The following is a 21,360-nucleotide window of genomic DNA, read 5'->3' as shown; positions in this document are numbered from 1 at the left end:
ATGTGGTGGTTTTCCAGGGTGAACCTTAGAGAGGCTGTATGGGATAAATGTGGATCTGGGGTCACTGTGGGTCCAGGGTCCAGCCCTCAGGTTTATTGCAACATAAACTGTTTGTTTTTAGTTCATCCAGGAATAATTAGAGGTACCAATTCCAGTTAGTTCTAATTAAAATAAATTCAGTTAATCTGTCATTATAACCATATTTCAAATTCTTGCCTACATGTAGTAAAGTTTGTCTATTGGACAATGCAGATATGGAACATTTCCACCTTTACCAAAACTTCTGTTGGACAGTATTGATCTAAAATGCCACTTTGTAAATTTTGGGTGGGTGAACACATGAACTATTCTTTGTGTCTTATTATACAAGACACCATTTTTTTAAGACAACTTAGAAATTAAAGAAGATAACTTGGTCTTTATGAGATAATTGATTTCTTTTTGTATTATTTTTGAATTATACCTTTACATTGTAGTAATGTGACATTCTTACATTAATATTACTTGCCTTACAGGTTTCTGAGATGAGAACAGGGAACATAGGGCATAGTCTTCTAAGCCTTTCATATTTGGGAAAGGAACAGCTAATATTTTCAGGCACTATTTTCTCTTACTTTTTTATTTTTCTCCTCTTTTTTTTTCTTTTATTTTACTGTTCTTACATTTACTTACGTGTTTAACATTGTTTGTGACATCCCCCTCCCCCCACTTCTAGGCAGAACCTGTTGTGCTCCTCTTGTTCTTCAGTTTTGTTGAAGAGAAAACATAGGAGATAATAAGAAAGATGTATCGTTTAAAGATAGCTATACAGAGAGATTCCTAGCATTGCTTCCATGCACATGTGTATTACGCCCCGAATTGGTTTATCTCTACCAGACTTCTTCACTACTTCCTGGTCACCTTCCATAGTAGCCTCTGTCACTTTAAAATTACTTTATTTGCTCCTCTACCGTGGGCACATCAAACACTTTTAAGTTTTGGGTTTCCTACCTTTCCCTATTCCTCCAGTATGCATTCTCCCCTTAGCACGTGACCCATGTCCAGTAATATTACTGCATTTGTTTTAGGTCTAAAGTCTGCATATGAGGGAGAACATACAATTTTTTTGGCCTTCTGAGCCTTGCTAACTTCAGTTAAAATGATGTTCTCCAGTTGCATCCATTTACTTCCAAATGACAAAATTTCATTCTTCTTTGTGGCTAAGTAAAATTCCATTGAGTATAAATACCACATTTTCTTAATCCATTCGTTGGTAGTGGGGCATCTTGGTTGTTTCCATAGCTTGACTATTGTGAATAGTGCTGCAATAAAAATGGGTGTGCAGGTGCCTTTGGAGTAACCTGAGTTGCATTCCTTTGAGTATATGACTAGGAGTGGTGTTGCTGGACCTATGTTTAGTTCTTTAAGAAACCTGCATCTTGTTTTCTGGAGTCGTTGTACTAGCTTGCATTCCCACCAGCAGTGTATCAAGGGTTCCTTTTTCCTCGCATCCTCACCAACATTTGTTGGTGTGTTTTTGATGATTCCTGTTCTATCAGGAGTGAGGTATAATCTTAGTGTGGTTTTGATTTACATTTCCTTTATGGCCAGGGATGGTGAGCATTTTTTGTGTGTGTGTTTTGGCCATTTGGACTTCGTCCTTTGAAAAAGTTCTGTTTAGTTCAGTTGCCCACTTCTTTATTGGTTCATTGATTTTTAGGGAGTTTAATTTTTTGAGCTCCCTCTATATTCTGGTTATCAGTCCCTTGTCTGATGTATAGCCAGTGAATATTTTCTCCCACTCTGTGGTTGGTCTCTTTAGTTTAGAGACCATTTCTTTTGTTGTTCAAAGCTTTTTAATTTCATGTAGTCCCATTTGTCCATCCTTTCTCTTAGTTGCTGGGTTCCTAGAGTTCTACTGACAAAGTCCTTGCTTATACCTGTTGTTTCCAGGGTATTCCCTGCTCATTTGTGTACTAACAAGGTTTGAGGTCTGATATTAAGGTATTTAATCCACTTTGAGTTGATACTTGTACAGGGTGACAAGCATGGATCTAGTTTCAGTTTTCTGCAGGCAGGTAACCACTTTTCCCAGCAACTTTTGTTGAAGAGGTTGTCTTTTCTCCATCATGTTTTTGGCAGCTTTGTCAAAAATAAGGTGGGCATAGCTTGTGTGGATTCATATCTGGGTCCTCTATTCTATTCCAGTGGTCTTCATATCTGTTTTTATGCCAGTACCATGCTGTTTTTATTGCTATGGCTCTGCAGTATAGTTTGAAGTCTGGTATTGTGATACCTCCAGCATTGCTGTTCTTGCTGAGTATTGCTTGGCTATTCAGTCTCTTGTGTTTCCAAATGAACATTGGGGTAGATTTTTCAGTGTCTGTGATGAATGTCATTGGGATTTTGTTGGGAACTGCATTAAACATGTAGATTGCTTTTGGTAGTATAGCCATTTTTACTATGTTGATTATACCAATCCGTGAGCACGGGAAATCTCTCCACCTTCTGTAGTCTTCCTCAGTCTCTTTCTTCAGAGGTTTGTAGTTCTCCTTGTAAAGGTCCTTCATAGCCTTTGTTAAGTTTACTGCTAGGTATTTGATATTTTTTGAGGCTATTGTAAATGGAATTGTTTTCATATATTTTTTTTCAATTTGTTCATTGTTGTATAGAAAAGCTAATGATTTTTGTAAGTTGATTTTGTATCCTGCCACATTGCTGAAGCTGTTTATGATGTCTGGGAGTTTTTGGGTAGTTTTTTGGGTCTTTGAGGTATAGGATCATGATTTCTGCAAATAGGGATACTTTGACAATTTCTTTACCTATTTGTATTCCTTTTATTTCTTCCTCTTGCCTTATTGCTCTGGCTAGGAATTCTAGGATTGTGTTGAATAGAAGTGGGGATAATAGGCACCCTTGTCTTATTCCTGATTTTAGGGGAAATGGTTTCAGTTTTTCTTCATTAAGTATGATGTGGGCTATAGGTTTGTCATACATAGCTGTTATAATGTTGAGGTACTTTCCTCCTTTTACTGATTTGTTAGAGCTTTTATCATGAAATAGTGTTGGATCTTATCAAAGGCTTTTTCTGCATCTGTTGAGATGATCAAGTGGTTTTTGTCTTTGCTTCTATTAATGTGCTGTATTACATTTATTGATTTGTATATGTTGAACCACTTTTGCATCTTTGGGATGAAGCCAACTTGGTCATGGTGAATGATGTTTCTGAAATGTTGTTGGATTCAGTTTGCCATTATTTTATTGAGGATTTTTGCATCAATGTTCATTAAGGCGATTAAAATGTAGTTCTCCTTTTTAGATGTGTCCTTGTCCAGTTTGGGGATGAATGTAATATTGGCTTCATAGAATGAGTTAGGTAGTGTTCCTTCCCTTTCTATTTTGTGGAAAAGTTTAGGGAGTTTAGTTCTTTGAAGGTCTGGTAGAATTCAGCTAAGAACCCGTCAGTTCCAGGACTTTTCTGTTTTTTGGGAGATTCTTTATTGCTGATTCAATTTCATTAAGTGTTATTGATTTATTTAAGTGGTTAATATCCTCTTGGTCCACTTTTGGATGGTCATAAGTATCTAGAAATTTGTTCATTTCTTCAAGATTTTCCAATTTATTGAAATATAGGTTCTCAAAGTAGTCTCTTATGATTCCATGGATTTCCTTGGTGTTTGCTGTTAGCTCCCCTTTTTCGTTTCTGAATTTACTAATTTGAGTCTTTTTCCTCCTTTTCCTCAGTCAGATTTGCCAGGGGCATGTTGATCTTGTTTATTTTTTCAAAGAATCATCTTTTTGTTTCTTGATTCTTGGTATGGTTTTTTGGTCTCTATTTCTTTAATTTTGTCCCTTATTTTCGTTATTTATTTCCTTTTGCTTGTTCTTGTTTTCTCAGGAGTCTGAGATGTAGCATTAGGTTGTTTATTTGAGATCTTTTTGTCCTTTTAATATATGCTCTCATGGCTATAAACTTTCCTCTTAGGACTGCCTAATTTCTTCTTTAATTCATCAATGACCCAGTGATCATTGAGCAATGTGTTGTTCAACTTCCAGTTGTCTGCATATTTTCTGCTGTTGTTTTTGTTGTTCAGTTCTAGTTTTAATGCATTGTGATCAGATAGAATGCAGGGGATTATTTCTATTTTTTAATATTTGCTGAGGTTTGCTTTGTGCCCTAAGATATGATCAATTTCCATGGGCTGCTGAGAAAAATGTATATTGTACGGATGTTGGATGAAATATTGTGTAGATATCAGCTAGGTCCATTTGATCTATGGTGTGATTTATTTCTAGAATTTCTTTATTGATTTTTTGTTTGGATGACCTATCTATTGGTGATGGGGGGTATTAAAGTCTGCCACTACCACTGTGTTGGAGTCTGTATGTGCTTTTAAGTCCTTTAGAGTATGTTTGATGAAATTGGGTGTATATAGGTTGATAATTGTTATTTCCTTTTGGTGTATTTCCCCTTTTATTAATGTGAAGTGTCCTTTATCTCATTTGATCAAAGTAACTTTGAAGTCTACTTTGTCTGATACAAATATTGTTACTCCTGCTTGTTTTGGGGGGCCATTGGCTTGGTAAATCTTCCAGCCTTTCACTCTAAGCCAGTGTTTGTTTCTGTCAATGAGATGAATCTCCTGTAAACAACAGATTGTTGGATCTTCCCTGTTAATCCAACTTGCCAAATGGTGTCTTGATGGGGAAATTGAGTCCATTGACATTCGGTGTTAATATTGATAGGTATATGGTGATTCCTGCCAGTTGTTTTTGTTGTTTAAGGATTTGATTGTATGCAGCTGAATCAATGCTACTCTCTGATTTCTTATCTTTTCTTTTCCTGTGGTTTGATACTGCCTGTCCTTTTGTTGTTTTGTTTGCTTTCATCATTGGTTTGCATAATTCCTTGGAGAATCTTTTGTAGCGGTGGCTTGGTGGTCATATATTGTTTTAGTTTCTGCTTATAATGGAAGATTTTTATTGCTCCATCTATTTTGAATGGTAGTTTTACTAGGTAGACTATTCTAGGGTTGAAGTTATTTTCATTCAGTGCCCTGAATACCTGACTCCATGCTCTTCTTGCTTTTAAGGATTCCCTGGAGAAATCTGCTGTGATTTTGATGGGTTTACCTTTATATATTATTTGGTTTTTCTCTCTCTCAGCCTTCAATATTCTTTCTTTATTCTCTGTGCTTGTTGTTTTAATGATAATATTACATAGGGAGGTTCTATTTTGGTCAAGTGTGTTTGGTGTCCTAGAGGCTTCCTGTACCTGAATGGGCAAAACTTTCTTGAGATTTGGGAAATTTTCTGTTATTTTGGTGAATATATTACAAATCCATTTTGCTTGGATCTCTTCTCCTTCATCAATGCCCATAATTCTCAGGTTTGGTCTTTTGATGTAGTCGGTAAGTTCTTGCATATTCCTTTCACAGCTCTTGAGTTGTTTGACTAACAGTTCTTTTTTGTTTTTGTTTTTTTTTAATTTCTATTTTATCTTCAAGTTCTGAGATTCTGCCTTCCACTTGTTCTAGTCTGCTGGAGTGGCCTTCCACTGAGTTTTGTGTTTCTGTTTTATTCTTTTTTTCTGAGGTTTCCTATATCATGGGTCAGTTCCTCTTTAATATTTTTTATTTTCATCTTTGATTCATTTATCTCTGTTTATAGAGATAAACAGAGATTCATTTATCTCTGTTTCACTTTGGTGTACTTAGGGCTCTTCTGAGTTCATTTATTTGTTTCTGTGTTTTCTCATATTTTTTATTTTTGGTGTCTTGAAATTTCTTGTGCGTATCTTGTACATTTTGGTTAACCATGTCTAGTATCTTCTCCATGAAATTCTCAGTGTTTACTTGTAAGATTTCTTCTTTGAGGAATGTTTTTGTAGGCATTGCTGGGTTCCTTGGTGTTGTTTATCCTTGTCTTTTGGGGGGTCAGGAACTGGGTATCTGTTTCTTCATTTCCCTCTGAATCCTGAATTAAATTATTTTTTTGAGGAGAGTGGTTTCTTTCTTATTGTTGCTCCACTTGGTACTGTGTAACTATGTTCTTGATAGGCTAGTTGGTGGTTTTAGTCACTCTTTTTCTTTCCTTTGATTTAATTTTTGTGTTGTGGCTATCTTGGTTGTTAGCTAGGTTGGTGTGCTATTTCTGTCCCTTGTCTGGCAGGGTAATTTAGCAATAACTAATTCACAGGTTCAATACCTGACCAGTGGTTTATATATTACATAGAAGACCCCTTTGTGGTAATATCTATAAGCACTGGTAGTTGCGGGGTTATCATTTGTTAGGCTAGCTATATAAATTTGGGGAGTTGAATAGGGTGGCACTAAAAGGGGAGGTGGGAAGTGGGGTGGGTGAGTGGGGGAAGTGGTGTGGGGACTGCTGGGTTTTGTGGTCCTTGTGTGTGTTTGGGTTTATTTTTGTTGTTGAAGTGTAGTTTGCTTGTGTCAGGGATTGCAGGTCTTTGGGGTTGTATAAATTTGGTATAGTTGGTTGGTCAGCAGGTGATGAGTGTGTAGGAGAGAGGGGTAGCCTGGTAACAGTTTGGGGGAGAATGGGAGGGGAATGTGTGGGCAGGGGGAGAGAGTGGATGAGAAGGAGCAGAAAGAGTAGTGGGGAAGGAGCTTTAGATTTTAGCACAGGAGAAGGAGGGAGAATGAACGGGGTGAGAGCAGGGATGAGAAGATGATGGTAAAGTTGATAGTTTAAAAAGAAAAAAAGCCAGGAATAAAAATTAAAAACCCACAATAATAAAACAAACTAAAACAATAGGAAAAGAAAACAATTAAAAACAAAACAGAAGCACCGGGTTCAGGAACAATAGAATTTCATTGTTAGTTTAAGTTCTGGAGTTGCTCCTCCATCATCCAGTCCTGGTATTGGCATATAAGCAGAAGCTCTGACGTGGTCTTACCTGGTGATTGGCTTGTGGGTAGTGTTTTATTCTTCTGTCCACCAGTTTATTTGAAATGGTGAGGTGAGATAGGTTTGCCAGGTCATGCTGGGTGGTCAGAGCTATTGATTTCCCCAGCTGATAGCTGTGTTACCCTTCAGCTGCAGCTGTTTGGCCAGCTTCTCTCCCAGCAAGGTGGGGCTGTTCAGTTTTGAATGTTGCTCTCTGGTTTAGGAGATCAGCTCTGCAGTCCACTATCTGTCCTGCCTAACAAGGTGGCTTGTTGCTGTGTTTCTTTACTGGGATTTCTGTGCTGGGAGTTTGTTTCTTTGCCCTGCCCTCTTCCTCTGGAGCAGGATGTGTTCCATCCACCCCCTCTGTTGTCCCTGTTTTATTACAGATTGCTGTTTGTTTTTCAGTTTTGTGGGGCAGTTTGGTTTTGGATGCTGTTCTTTGGCTCAGGAGATGAGCTCTGTGGCCCACTACCTTCCCTGCTTTAAGAAATGGCTTTTTGCCCTCAGTCTTCACTGTCTTTCCTGTGTTTGTTTACTCACTGAGATTAGCTTCTTCCCCCTCACCCCACCCCCAACTCTATTGCAGTTTCAGCATTCCATCCATCCCCTCCACTGTCTATGTGTGATTACAGTTCACTGTTTGTTATTCAGTTTTGTTGAGGGTGATCAGTCTGTCCAGGGGCTGTGCTGGTTTATGTTCCTGGGGGTGGATAGGGTATTCTCACATATTGTGTGGTTCTCACCTGTTTGTTCTGTCAGTTGACTCACAGGCAGGTGTGGAACTGGGGGCATTAGTGGTGGCAGCAGTGGCGAGAAATGGTGTGACATTTTTTCAGTATAAAATGATGTGGGGAGGCTTTCCACAGAATAGGGTTTCGGGATGTCAAAAGTTTGATTCTTTTTGGTGTTTTATTTTTGCTGAATGGAGGAAGGAGAACAGACAGAAAGAGAAAAGAAGAAAAAATATTGCTGTGGGGAAGAAGGGTTTCTCCAGGGCTGGACCTGCCTTGCTGGCTGTGCAGCAGGTCACAGCTGTTAGGTGCAATTAAAGGCTGATTTGTGGGTCAGTCTTTGAATTTTTCCTGCACTTAGTGTGATGGCAGTTATTATTTTTGCTAGAAGCAGTCAGAGTTACCCATGTTTGGCTCCAATGTCTCAGGGAGGTTTTGGACTCATAGAACTTAGGCTTTCTGCTTCTGTACCCTAGTCGCCACCTTGGATGCTTCCTGCTTATTGGTTTTTTAAGGTTTTCTATGTCTTCATGGTTCACTTTTGGCAGATCTATTAATTTATGTATTCTAGGCTTGCCAATTTAGCAGTATATATTTGTTTATTATTTTTACCTTTTCTAAAAAGAAATTAACCTCTGAGACTATTTTGTTTATGGCTTACAGCAAGCCAATTATACTATTCTAGAATTCTGAGTAAATTCTGCCTTCAAAAAGTTAAACAAAATTATTTTCATAATAAACTGATATTCTGGAAAGAATTGGTGTAATGGAGATAAGTTACTTAGAAGGACCTGTTAATGATTTTGTCCTCACAGTATAATTATACAATTCATTGTTTCTAGAATGTAAGACTTATAAAATTACTTTCCATTGATTCTGTATTCTTGGGCATTTCTTGAAAAGTTGGTGTTCTTTGTAATAAATATCTATACTTGGTTAGGTCTTCACTTTGTTCATGTAAAGAAAGTGTCCTTTTTCCATAGTTCAGACACTTAGTGATTGTGGTTATAGTTAAAATAGCTTGGTAATCTTTTGTTTTCCACTTTCCAATCAGTTCAGTTGTAAACTGCTATTAGTTATGATGTGAACAGTATATGCAATGCACTACTAGAGCAGAGTAGGCATAGTGATTTAGGAATATGACTGTACTTCTCCTAATAAGGTAGCCTACATCCAGGTAAATGTACATACAAGATACATGTGGTGTTTGTCTATGTCTCTGTGTATTACATTTACATTTTGTCTACATTCTACAAAAGTCCTGGCTTGACCATGGAGAATAGTGAGTACCCTACAAATGATTTCATTTCCCCAAAAAAGTACAAATAAACACAAGGAAGAAACAAAACTTTTAAAAATATTTATATTACAGAGGAAGGAAAATGGTGATTAGTAAGACTTTACAAAGAAATTTTTGCTACTTTACACATGAAAATAAAATGTCCTGGCCATAAAATTTGGTTTGGGCCAAAAAGTCTTATTTTATTTCCTTCCTCAGATGTCTTATAAAATGACATATAAAATGAGGATTATGAGAATTATTCATTGCACTGAAACTTGTTCAGTGGCAGCATTGATATCACTAAAAATACCTCTTTTCATATAAGCATGTACAAAGACTAAACTTTGTATAAGTAATATGTAAGATTTTATAAACACAGGTTATTTGACTTGATTTTTTATTGTCATTATTTTCATTGTATTAATAGATTTGGGAATATCTTACAGGTTTATTCCTCATGCTGCAGAATGACATCTTTTTTATTACTCACTTGGTTTGCTTACTATTATTTAAGACTGTCAAACTTTTAGATTTGTCTTAAAACCAGTGGTATCAAGTAGACTAAATTAGTTCTTGCCAGTGTAAGATTGAGCTCTAAAACAGTATTGATTTATGTTCTGAAAAATCTATTGTCTGTCTTTATAGCTATGGTTCTGCCAGAAAAATAGAAAGTAGCATGCTTTTAAAACTAGATTAATCTCTGAGAAGTTTCACTAAATGAAACTTTTATGAGGCAAATACTATTCTTCCTGAATAATAAGATTTATATGTGAAGTTTGAAAGTAAAGTTGAAGAATTGTGGCCAAGACTTCATTAATCAAGAAGATTGAAAAAACTAGAAGAAATTCTTTTGCTTGCTAAGAAATAAATGTATCGGCATGTGCAACTCCAACCTGTATACACACACACACACACACAGTTCTTTGTTAAATCTCAGTTGTTCAATTGAATTTTTATGTACAACAGCATTTTGTCATGTTATAAGTTGCTGCATAGCATATATTTGTTTTGATACCCATACAACTCATTGTCTTAGGTTTTTGAAAAGTTATATGTTATTTGTGGCCATACTGGGGTTTGAACTCAGGGCCTCATTCTTGATATGCAGGCACTCTACCACTTGAACCAGTGGTAAGAATTATACTTTTTAATAATAGAAATCTATGAGAAAGCAGTAGGTGTATCCTGCAAATATATCAGACTGATAATAACATTGTTTTAGTGCTTATTTCTGTTCTAGGTTCAGAGCGGTATTAAGTTGGAAGAGTTAGGTTATAAACTTTAATTTGATGGAATTTAAAGAAACAATATAAGAGGTAGCTGAAGAAATGCAACCTGATATGATTATGCAGAAAAAATAGTCTTGTATATGGTAGCAACAAACATTATTACTGCTCAATACCACTACATTTACATAGGTTCTGTGAATTTGAAGGTTTTCTGTGTAGTGAAGAACATACTTGTTTTGTTTGCTTCTTTCTTACATGTCAGAGAAAAAAGGTACAGCTTTGTTAATTTTTTTTCTTAGATTACTTAGGAAATTCTGGCTCATATATTTATTATATAGCTATTTTTTTAAAGTTTCCTTATCTTGTAATTTTCTCAAATGTTCTTGACATAAGTAAGATTTGATTACCTAATAAAATCTATAAATTTTCACTTATAAGAGATTTTGTTAAGCTCATATTGGAAAAATGGTAATATCATCTTATTTATTTAGTGCTTTAGTTAGACTTAATTCAAAGTTCTGTGAAAAAAATACCTTGAGGAGAACATTCATGTTACTACTTGGTTTCATTTGAAATGGTCAGGTTACATTGATCAGACCAGGTCTTAATATTCTTTGAGTTTTTATTATGAAGGAAAATCACTTTAGTTAGCATTACTTTTCATGTGGTAATTTTTATTTAGTCATTTGCTTTTTGCAGTATTAGGGGTTGAACTCAGGGCTTTGTGCTTTCTAAACAAGTTCTCTACAACTTCAGCCACACCCCCAACCAGCTTACCTTTCTAATTGCTAATCTTCAGGGATTTTCTTACCAGAAAAATTTCCATAGTTAATTGCTTATTTATTTATTTTTATTTGTGATATGGGGGATAGATTTGTGCTTGCCAACCAAGCACTCTACCACTGAACTACATCCCTAGCCTTTAATCGTTATGTAAATAATGATAGCGTTTAAATAATTTCTGTTAAGTTTTTTTGTTTGTTTGGATCTGGCTGTGTAGCCCAGACTGGCCTTCAACTCACTAGGATAGCCAACACTGGTTTTGAATTCATGATCCTCCTGCCTTAGTCTCCCCAATGCTCAGATGATAGGTATGCCCACCACTCCTAACTCAGCTCGTTAATTCTTTATTATGGATATAATGTACATCTTCTATGATGATGAAATGTTATTAAAACACTAAGAAGACTGTGAAAACTCACCCCCCAGCATACTACCCAGTGATAAGTTATCATTGTTAATACTTAGGTTATATGTTTATAGCTTTCATTAGAGATACAAGTATGAGTGTATGGATATGTATGTTTTTATTTTTAGATTGGAATAATAATATGTGTTTACTTAATAAAATCCTATATTTACAATTAATTTTGTCACAATATTATTCCAAGTCATTTAAGATACTTCTACAGCATAGTTAAAGGCTTGAGGATGTTGCATAATATGAATATGCTATAGTTCATTTCAGCATCCTGTGTGGTAGTTGCATATTCAAGATGTTTGCAATTCTATGCTGTTACAAAGCCATTATCCATTTTCCATTGGTTTGAAATAAAAAGTGTATAATGTTATTTTTAGCTGACTTACTTGATTTGGTATTGTCTTGTATTTCCTAGTTATCAGAGATTCATAAAGTATATGTGTCGGTACTTAAAAGCAAGATCAAACTTTTGGGAGCATCTTTCAAAATTTTTATTTCATCTTTTGTATTCTTTGGTATATGTTTATCTTACTCTTATAAGCAGAATCAAATTCCTTAAAGTATGTTATCTTGATGAAACCAATCTACTTTTTATAGCATCTTAGTTTGAGCAATGTATCTAGTATTGTTTGATAAATACATATTCATGTTGATTTTAAAGATAAGTAGGTATATGAATGTGGAAGAAACTGGTGAAGGCAGTTTTATAAACTAGAAGTCATTTCTCTCTTGTTTCTTTTTGAATCAATGTCTGTCTCTCTCTCATTCCCACTTACCTCCCCACAAATTCTTAGACAGACTTTTAAATGTTACATGTCTGAGAAACCTTAAGACACTCCCCTTTTACTGTTACTTTAATAACATTGTTCTTGTAGTTACACCTTTATGCACTTAACATATGAGTTACTCACTTTTCCCACCTTGCAGTTCTGTGAGGGCAGAGAATTTATTTCATTCAAGATTCTGTGCTTATCTCCAGGATAGAGGACATGATAGAACTTTGTTATATACAACAACAATCAAGTAATTTTATGTATGTTGAGTGTATATTAAATACTAGAGAAAACTGACCAAGAGCAGGAATCTTTTTTTTTTTTTCTCCAGTTTCCTTTTGAATATAACTCCATTCCTTACCCTCTGACACCTCAAAGCCCTTGGGCAGAATTCCAAAACTTGCAAATACTTACTTTGTATACTGTTATCAGCCTTCTGCATAGAATTCTTTTTACTAAATATGAATACATACTAAATAATGAGTGCTAGTTTTTATTGACCAATCATACCTTTGTACTCAAGAAGTTTATAATCTAGTAAGACAGATAAAACTAAGGAGCAACGAACTGCAAATTATGGTGATCATGGAAGTCTGTTTCTAGGGATAGATATTAGACATTCCTTTTTCCAGCTGTTCTTAGTCTAGATACAGTATGGAAATTAGCCTTCTTTTAGCCCTGTCCTGGGTGCTTTTATCAAATACCCAGGGATCGGAGACATCTTCCTTAAGCATATATTTCTGTCTTCCCATTAAATCTGTTAATACATGATAAGCACTCTTAAGAAGTTTCCTGGGCATGTTGTTATTTGGTTCTTTTGAATTCTTTTATTTTAATAGTTTTTACAACCCCTTGCTGTTTAATTCTTGGAGAAGTTAGAGCTCAATAATTAGGCCATTATTTTTGTGACAGTTGTCTCTCTTCCCAATTCTATATGACTTCTTATGAATTCCTTAGAAAACCTGTGTTCCTGAAAAAGAGTGAATGACACTTTTACTGATTTCTTGACCTATCTCTTTCCTAGAATGGGCACCCTAGTGAGGATTATTTCTCCACAAGCAGTTTGAAACAGATTGTACTACTTTTATCCTGCTGTTTAGCAGAATGTAGATTTTTCTCTTTATTAAGATATAGGTCACTGGCATCTAAGCTCCAAATTGATACATAAATTATTATGCCTTTAATAAAATAATAGTTTGGTAATTTTACCTGTGTTTTAAAATTCATTTTTCATCTTCTGTATCTGCAGAATTTCTGAACATAGAAATAGCTAGATGCTGTTTTGGGCTTAGTCCATCTACATTGTTACCAGCACCAATAAGAGATAAAATCCTTATGGTTTGAAAAACCAAAAGACATTGTAGTGGCTTGAACATATAGAGTTTGTTAGTGAGGTGAAAGATTAAGAGGAAGACAGAGTCTGGTCATTTAACATTGCTATAGCTAATTCTAGATTTTCCCTATTGTCTGAAGGCCAACCAGAGCTGACTTTGCCAGTTGTGAACTCTACCCTCTTGCCCCTTGGCAGAAACAGTCAGTACTTGAACAGTAAATGCTTGAACTCTTGGATAAATTAAGTGCTGCCTAGCTAGTCTCCAATGATGACTCTCAATAAAACATACCTCCGGTAGTAATACCCTTCAACATTAGATCTGCTGTAGCTCTGATACTTATTTTCACTGATACAGTACAGCAGAAATGATGCTGTGCCTATTCCAAGGAGGTCCTCTTGACAGCTTTTGTTTTTACACTTTTGGAAACATAGAGCAACTATATAGGAAGTCCAGCTATTTTCTTGTTGTAACCATATTGAAAAACCATCTGGACTGCCCCACCCTGGTAACTCAACCTAAGCCCACCATTTCCCATCAAAGTGTTTAAACTGTCAGTGAAGCCATCTTGGATGATCCAGCTCCAGTTACCAAATGATTACAATCTTTTGAGAGAATGTAAATGAGACCACTAAAAATCCACATGACACTCAGAAGATGGCTTCTTGAAAATCGTGTAATAAAATAAATGTAGGTGTAAATCCCTTACTTTTTTGGAATGTTTTATTATTTACTAATACATAAATAGGGTAAGTAGCTAGAAGACATTTTGAGTGCTGACTAATCAGTTCTGCAGAAATTATAAAACTAATTTAAACTGAGAAATACCTAAAATTTCTGCTCTTATTCTCAAAGTCTGTTGCAAGGCACAAGTATGCTAATGGTCATGATAGTATAAATGATTCTTTTGAATTTGCAAGTACTTTTGAACTCATAATTTTCTCCATTTTTTATTATAGCATTTCATAGAATAGGTTTAAGATAGTTATTTAACATTTCCCACTGTTGATGGGCTTTTGCATTCTTTTATTTCTAATTTTTCTGTACTGTAAATGATGGTGCACAAACATGAATGTTTCTAGTATAGTTCACACTTGTCCTCCATAGTGGCCTTAGCAATTTTATTCTATCATGCTGATCGTAAATTCTTTGTAGTTCATTAAAAGATTGAGAAAGGTCATATTTGGTATTTAAATAAGGAAAAGCAAGGCATGTGCTGTATAGAAAGTAATATGCCTTTGCATCAAACATAAATTTCGAGGCTAGTGCAGATGCTTCAGAACATTTCTGATTTGTTTGGATAATTTAGTAAATGGGAAATAGCCCCACTACATCCTTCCACATCTCAATTTACTTACCAATTCTTTCTTCATAATGCATTTATGGGTGATCAACTTTTGTATCATAAATATGGAACTTATGTTCAGAAAGTGACAAAAGTTAATTGAACTTAAATCTCTTAATAGCAGTGCACCAGTAGAGAGTGAGTGAGTAACGAAGATTGGTAGAAGGAAAATAGGCTTTAGAATAATAGCCTGGTGTTCTAGAGCTCCCACTTCATAGTAGTAGTTGATAATTATCTGCAAAATGGAGTCAAACTGTCTACTTAATAGTATGATCCTAGCTACTTGGGAGGCCAAGATTGGGAGGATCACATTTCTAGGCCAGTTCACGCAGGGTATTCACAAGACCCCATCTCAACCAATAGCTGGCCATGGTGGTGCATGCCTGTCATCCCAACTACCTTGGGAAGTGTAAAATAGGAGGATCATGGTCTAGGCTAGCCTGGTCAACAAGTGAGATCCTATCTCCAAAATATCCAGAGTAAAAAGGGTTGGAGGCATTCCTTAAGTGGTAAGAGGGCCTGCCTAGCAAGCGTGAAGTCCTATGTTTAAAACCCCAGTACTGTCACACACATACAAAAAAGGTGTAGTTATAAAAAGTGCCACCAATTATGGCATGTAAATATGTATTTTTTCCTTAGTCCTCTAAGAAGTATATAAATTCTTGGTAACTGATTTATACTGGTATTTTGTTCATTCAAGCAAAACATATAACATGATCTTTGTATTTTCACTTATCTTAAAAATTAGACTGGAACATGTTGCAAAGTGAGTGAAAATATATGCCTTTCGTGACTGCATGGAATAATACTACTTGTCATGTTTTGTATCCATAATCTTATTTGAATTTTGGGAATGGAAATAGAGGATAATACTTTAGTTTTATTGATGTAGGTTCAAAAGTGACAATTTGGAAAGGGATTGTTGGGTTGGAACATAGATCTCTGACTCCAGGCCTAACACTCTTTCCTTTAGATCACATTGCCTGGCCTTCTTTTTGCTTCCCTGTGGTCTCCTTAGAGATTACCTTAGATAAAAAGGTACTTATGATTTGGAAGAAAGCTAAGTTGATATTGTTTTTATATTATGGTTAGCTTCAAAGTTTTTGCATAGAGTCACTGTTATCACTTCTGAAATTGTATGACTTTGTAGTTGTGATGAAAGTTAAGGAAAATACAGAGTATTGACAGTGAAGATTTTTAGTTCTGTGAGATTGTAATTGGTGGCAGTGTTTGATGTTCCTATAGAAATACTGTCATGATATGAACAATGAAAAGAAAGACAATGAACACAGATAAGCTACTGTTTTAAGCTTTGATGTCCAGTTTTATTTTGTGCCATGAAAGAGTTTTGATATGTAAATGAAGCTTGTGCTTAAAATTAAATACAAAATGTAGTTTTAATTTGAGGACTTTGGAACATGTACTGAATTTTCTTTGTCTCTTAAAACTCAATATAACTTATGAAACTAAAGTGTAGGTTGGTATGTAAGATGTCAGAGGACTCTTCCAGTGACGACTCTGGAAATTTAAATCTTTTATCATTGTTTTGTAAAGTAAATGCATACATGCATTATGTATTTACTTAAAACTTAGAGTATTAATTTGTAGGTCACAGAAAAATGCTTTACTGTCTGTAACTGTCATTTTTCCTAATGTTTGTTAGATTACAAATGGGAAGAAAAGATAAAAAATGGTTTCTTTCCTTTAGAGGCACTATTTGTATTCTAATCTCCTCCATTTTAATAGTTGAAATATAGAAGTACAGAACATGGAGGTACTTTTGGGAAGGACTTTATTATAGTGTAGCATGCTGAATATGGCTGTACTATGACCATATTTTTTAAAACTTCATTTGCTTTTCTTTTAAAAAAATGTTAGCCCATCCTTATTTGGATAGTTACTTGTAGTTTATGCTGTGTGTAGGAATGTTTCAGATGTGGAATTGATATTACAGGTCTTTGAGTATCCTTTATCTGAAATCCTTGAAATCTAGAGGCATTTTGGATTTTGGATTTTTTTTCAGATTTTGGAATATTTACATATGCATATAGACTGCAGGTAATTTTGTACATTATTTGTAGTGCACCTGTGTTTTTACTACAACCTGTCATATGTGGTTAGTATGGAATTTTCCACTTTTATTATAATGTCAGTGCTCAAAAAGTTTGGGATTTTGAAACATTACAGACTTTGGATTTTTAGACTGTAAATGCTTAATCTCTGTCATTCTTTATTCTTCTTTCTGTTAGACATATGTTAAAATTTTCTCCATTTTTTTCTCTGTAGCTCACTAAAGCTCATCGACAGGGACACATGGTGAAAGTAGACTGGCTGGACAGATTGACATTTAGAGAAATAGAAATGATAAATGAGGTGAGTTGTATCTCTCATTTTTATTTCAAAATATTTTCTATAGATTTCTAAATCAATAATTTTTTGAAAAGAATTGATTATTGCCAGTTTTTTCACAACTGTGAGGTATTAGGCTAAACACCGTACCTGTGAACTTTACAATAATAAGCAGAAAATCTTGGCATATCTGCCTGTTATATTTCAATGTAGTATTGAACCATGAGTAGATAATTTATGTCCTAAAGTAGCTCATGTTCAAGTTCAAGTCACTCTTGGGTAAATTTTCTGTCAGCCTGGTGCTACCTCTTCACTTCAGTTACCATATATCATTTTATGGAAGTCCACTTTCCAATTAATATATCGCTTATCTGAAATACTACATTCAGCATTTCTACACCTTTGATAAGGTTGCAAGATTTACATAATTTTTTTCTTGACCTTGTGAATTGGGCCAGTGTGTATGCCTAATTAAAGCATGACTTTAGTGAGAGTCTTTCCAAAAGTTATATATATTTTTTTCTTTTTGTATATTTGCTCTAAAATGCCAGATGTTTGGCTTTGATGTCTGTGTCTAGAGAATAAAAATAACCATTATAGTAATCCAATTAGGAGAGAATATCAGCTGTCTAGCTGATAATGACTACCATAATACATAGGTGACTTAATTTATGTCCTGAAGAGTTCTCTGCAGGTTAAGGTTTTTAGTTTTAGAGTGAACCATTTTTCTTTTTCTGAACGAATCTAGTGGTGCTTAACATTTATATGCAGTTTGAAATTGGGTATCTTTTCTACATTTATCCATCATATGTTCTCATATACAAACTTCCATGAAGGTTTGCCTTTTTCAATTTTTATAATAGTCACATTCCAAAAATAATGAAATCAAAATGCTTACTTATCAACTTCAGTATTTCTGGGTGTAGAAAATATAATGTTGGGGCTTACTTTCCCCAACATTCTCCTCCCTCTTTAAAAGATAGGAAATCATTACGCTTACCACAATAGACTATAATATGGTTTATAAAGCTGAACAGTTTAACCTCTTTAGACCTTTATGATTTTATGCATTGTATTTAAAGCAGTTTGTAATGGTGTTTTATACAATATTAATTACTCTTTACAATGTTCTTGTGTTTTCAATTCATCATCCTGACAGCACATATTTTTTTTAGCACTTAACATTTTTAAAGAAAACACATTTATATAAGGAATCAACCTTTGTTTTTATGGGAATAAGTAACTGTTTCCCAGTATACTTTGTGTTGATAAAAATTTACAAGTTACAGGTTATCTTAAGAACATTTATACATTGTGAGAAGCTTAAAGTTTACATATTAAGCTTGCATGACCTCTTGTCCTTAGTTACATGTCTTTTTAAAAAAAAATTTGGGTTTTCTTCTACTTATACTAATTCCTATGGTTGGATTGGTCATATAGTTGAAGGATGAACTTTTTAAGCTTAAAATTATTGAAGTATAAAACATTATTTTGGAAATAAAATAGTTCTGAAAATATCTTCAAGATTTTATATCATAAAAACCAAAAATGTTATTAAATTTGAAGAGGGATTTGTAAGTCAGTAATAGACAATTTTGGATAAAACAGTATTAGTATGTAAAATATTACATGCATATGACAAAATATTGTTATTGTAAGTTGTACTTGATGTAATACTAAACTGGGAAAAACAATGCATAGTGATGGATTAAAAAAGTTGAAAGTGTTCTTTTTCTTTTTTTCTTTTAGAGTGAAAAGCGAAGTTCTAATTTCATGTACTTGATGGTTGAGTTTCGATGTGTCAAGTGTGATGATAAGGAGTATGGTATTGTTTATTATGAAAAGGTATTTTCCTTCAACTGTTTAAAGTTGAGGGAGGGGGAAGCATTAAAAAAAATTACTATTGTTCCTATTCCTGAGGAGATGAATTATTTGTTTGCAGAATAGCAGCAGACAGGTGTCAGCAGCAGCTGTTTATGTATACATAAATCAAATCATATAGCTACAACAAGATTACTAAAGCCAATCATTCATGTAATGCAGTTCTGGGTTACAAAATTCAATAAGTATGCAAGTGATTAAAAACTTTTTGATTAATTGTTCTACAAATTGGTGAGTAGGACATTAAAGTAATACCATATTTGTAATTATTATTTACTTGCAAAATAAATAATAGTTTTAAAAATGCTAAAGCTCTTGAAAGTTGAGGGTGTGATTATTATTAAATATACATATATATGTTGAAATTTTATATGTGTCTCTAAGTAAGTATGTTTGTGGAAGACTTCAAAAGTGTACATTTGTTTATATAACATATGTAAAATTCAGAAAACCATGCTGCCACTAGGCTGATTTAATAAGAAATAACAGTTGCTCTGATCTACTCATTATGAGAAAAGAAAATAGTTCTGGGTTTGGTACATAGTTGCTTGAAAATATCTGTCTTAAATGCTTGTTGAATAGGTTTCTATCAGATACCACAGAAATAATTGTATGTATAACTTGAAATCACCTAAGCCAGCTATCGTTTATTATCATGGAAATGGTAGGTAAGTATTTAAATCATTGCAAATGAAAACAGACTTTGGATACTTGAAATGATACATAAATATGTCTTCTAGCATGTAACTAAATTTATATACAGTGCATTTTATTTATTAGAAGCAGCACTTTAAATTACATTTATATTTTAGTATTTGTTAAAGCTGTCACAAGTGATTTTTAACATATAAATATATATACATAAATGCTTTATAAGTATAGATTTCTATTTGAAAGGTTTCATAATAAAGGAATAGGTTTCATAGAGTTAATTTATGATTTCAAAGGTACCAAAAAATACCTTTGTGGTATTTTTAAACTTAATATTCATATTTTTTTTCTCCAGCTTTCTTTCACTTTAGTGTGAAAGAGGACCAGTTAACTTATTTCAGCCTTACATAAATGACACTCTTTGGTAAAACAAAGAAGATGGGAAACTACACTATTTAATATTGCTTATTAGTTTATTAGATAAAGTGTGTCAAAAAGAAAGAAAAATGTAGGTGAATGAAATTGTTGCTAATACAGTTTCACAAAACCATATTTTACATTTTGTACTATATATAATTTCAGTAAAGCAGCATTTGCTGCTCTTATTTATGTAGATTATGTAGCAAAAATATGCTATGGGGATGGCAAGTTGGAACATTGGAAATGTGAACAATCTTTTGAAAGACAGCTTTTTTAATAGATAAAATAATAACAGAATAGAGATTAGAAAAATTTCAAGAGTTTTTGAAAAGGTTTTTGACCCCTTTCTACTGCTTCCACAAAATTGCTCATAAATTAATGCCTGTCTACCCACCCTGTCATATTTCCACTTAGTGTAAAGATTGCTGGGCCAGTGTCTTGAATCTAATGGAAATAGACTTTCTTGTCACCTGTCTTTTGTGACAGATAGCCTTAGTGAAGATTACTTGTCACAGTTGGGCAGATAAATGTGTTTTCTGGTGTTGTGACTGAGAACAAGCCTGTTAAACAACAGCTGTGGGAATTTGTGGTTTCCTGTAAGACTCAATTACTGAACTAAAGCAAAGCCACAGTACTTACCCTTCTGTAAGTCTCTCTTGATTTAGTTGTAGGGATCTAAAATTGAAAACATATTAGCACTTAGAAATTGACAGAAAAACTTGATGCTAGGTATACAGTTGTGAAGGAATGAATTTTGATATTAATTTAGCTTAGCCTTTTCCAGGATATTTGGCAGTGACATTTACTATACTGAATTACCTTTTGCCTAAATTAAATAAAAATAAAAGCCAACATTCTTCAAAAATGATAATATGAAAAGCAAGTAAGCTTTGTTTCTTAAGGATTGATTGATTTATTCTTGTTAATTCCACATCCTGTTGTCCATCTGAGAAGAAATATTGCTGCATCTCTAGCTGTGTATTAATTTGAGTAACTAATATCACATGTACGATTCTACTCTTTGAATGAATATCAGAGAGATTACCAACATTCACATAATTTTGCAAATGATGCAACACATCCATTGTGCCATATTTTAATTACCCTCTATGGTTTCTTGCTCTGAATTTGATCCACTGTCACAATACATGTTGTCTTAAAAAACAAATAGAGTAACTAAAAGTAATTAAAACAATCTGTTGATATCCACACTTTATATCTCTTTTAAGTGTAACATAAATTTTGTTTATTATATTCAAATTGCTTTATCAGTAAC

General features: G+C 34.1%; 1 protein-coding gene across 14 annotated transcripts in view; it reads left to right on the top strand.

Moving 5' to 3' along the window:
* Pik3c3 (phosphatidylinositol 3-kinase catalytic subunit type 3) overlaps positions 1–21,360 on the top strand; it is a 333,132-nt gene that overhangs the window by 24,562 nt on the left and 287,210 nt on the right. For all 14 annotated transcript variants that reach the window (XR_012447049.1, XR_012447050.1, XR_012447051.1 and 11 more), the window contains exons 5-6: positions 17,070–17,156; positions 18,882–18,977. Coding sequence is in view for 9 of the 14 variants with exons in the window: in XM_074069908.1 (XP_073926009.1) it covers positions 17,070–17,156; positions 18,882–18,977 (183 nt within the window). In the remaining 5 variants the exon portion in view is untranslated. The remainder of the gene's footprint in view (positions 1–17,069; positions 17,157–18,881; positions 18,978–21,360) is intronic.

The sequence above is a fragment of the Castor canadensis genome, chromosome 4 (genome assembly GCF_047511655.1).
Source record: "Castor canadensis chromosome 4, mCasCan1.hap1v2, whole genome shotgun sequence".
In the NCBI taxonomy this organism is placed as follows: Eukaryota; Metazoa; Chordata; class Mammalia; order Rodentia; family Castoridae; genus Castor; species Castor canadensis.
The sequence above is the reverse complement of the archived record's forward strand: the minus strand, read 5'-3'. Positions and strand labels throughout refer to the sequence as shown.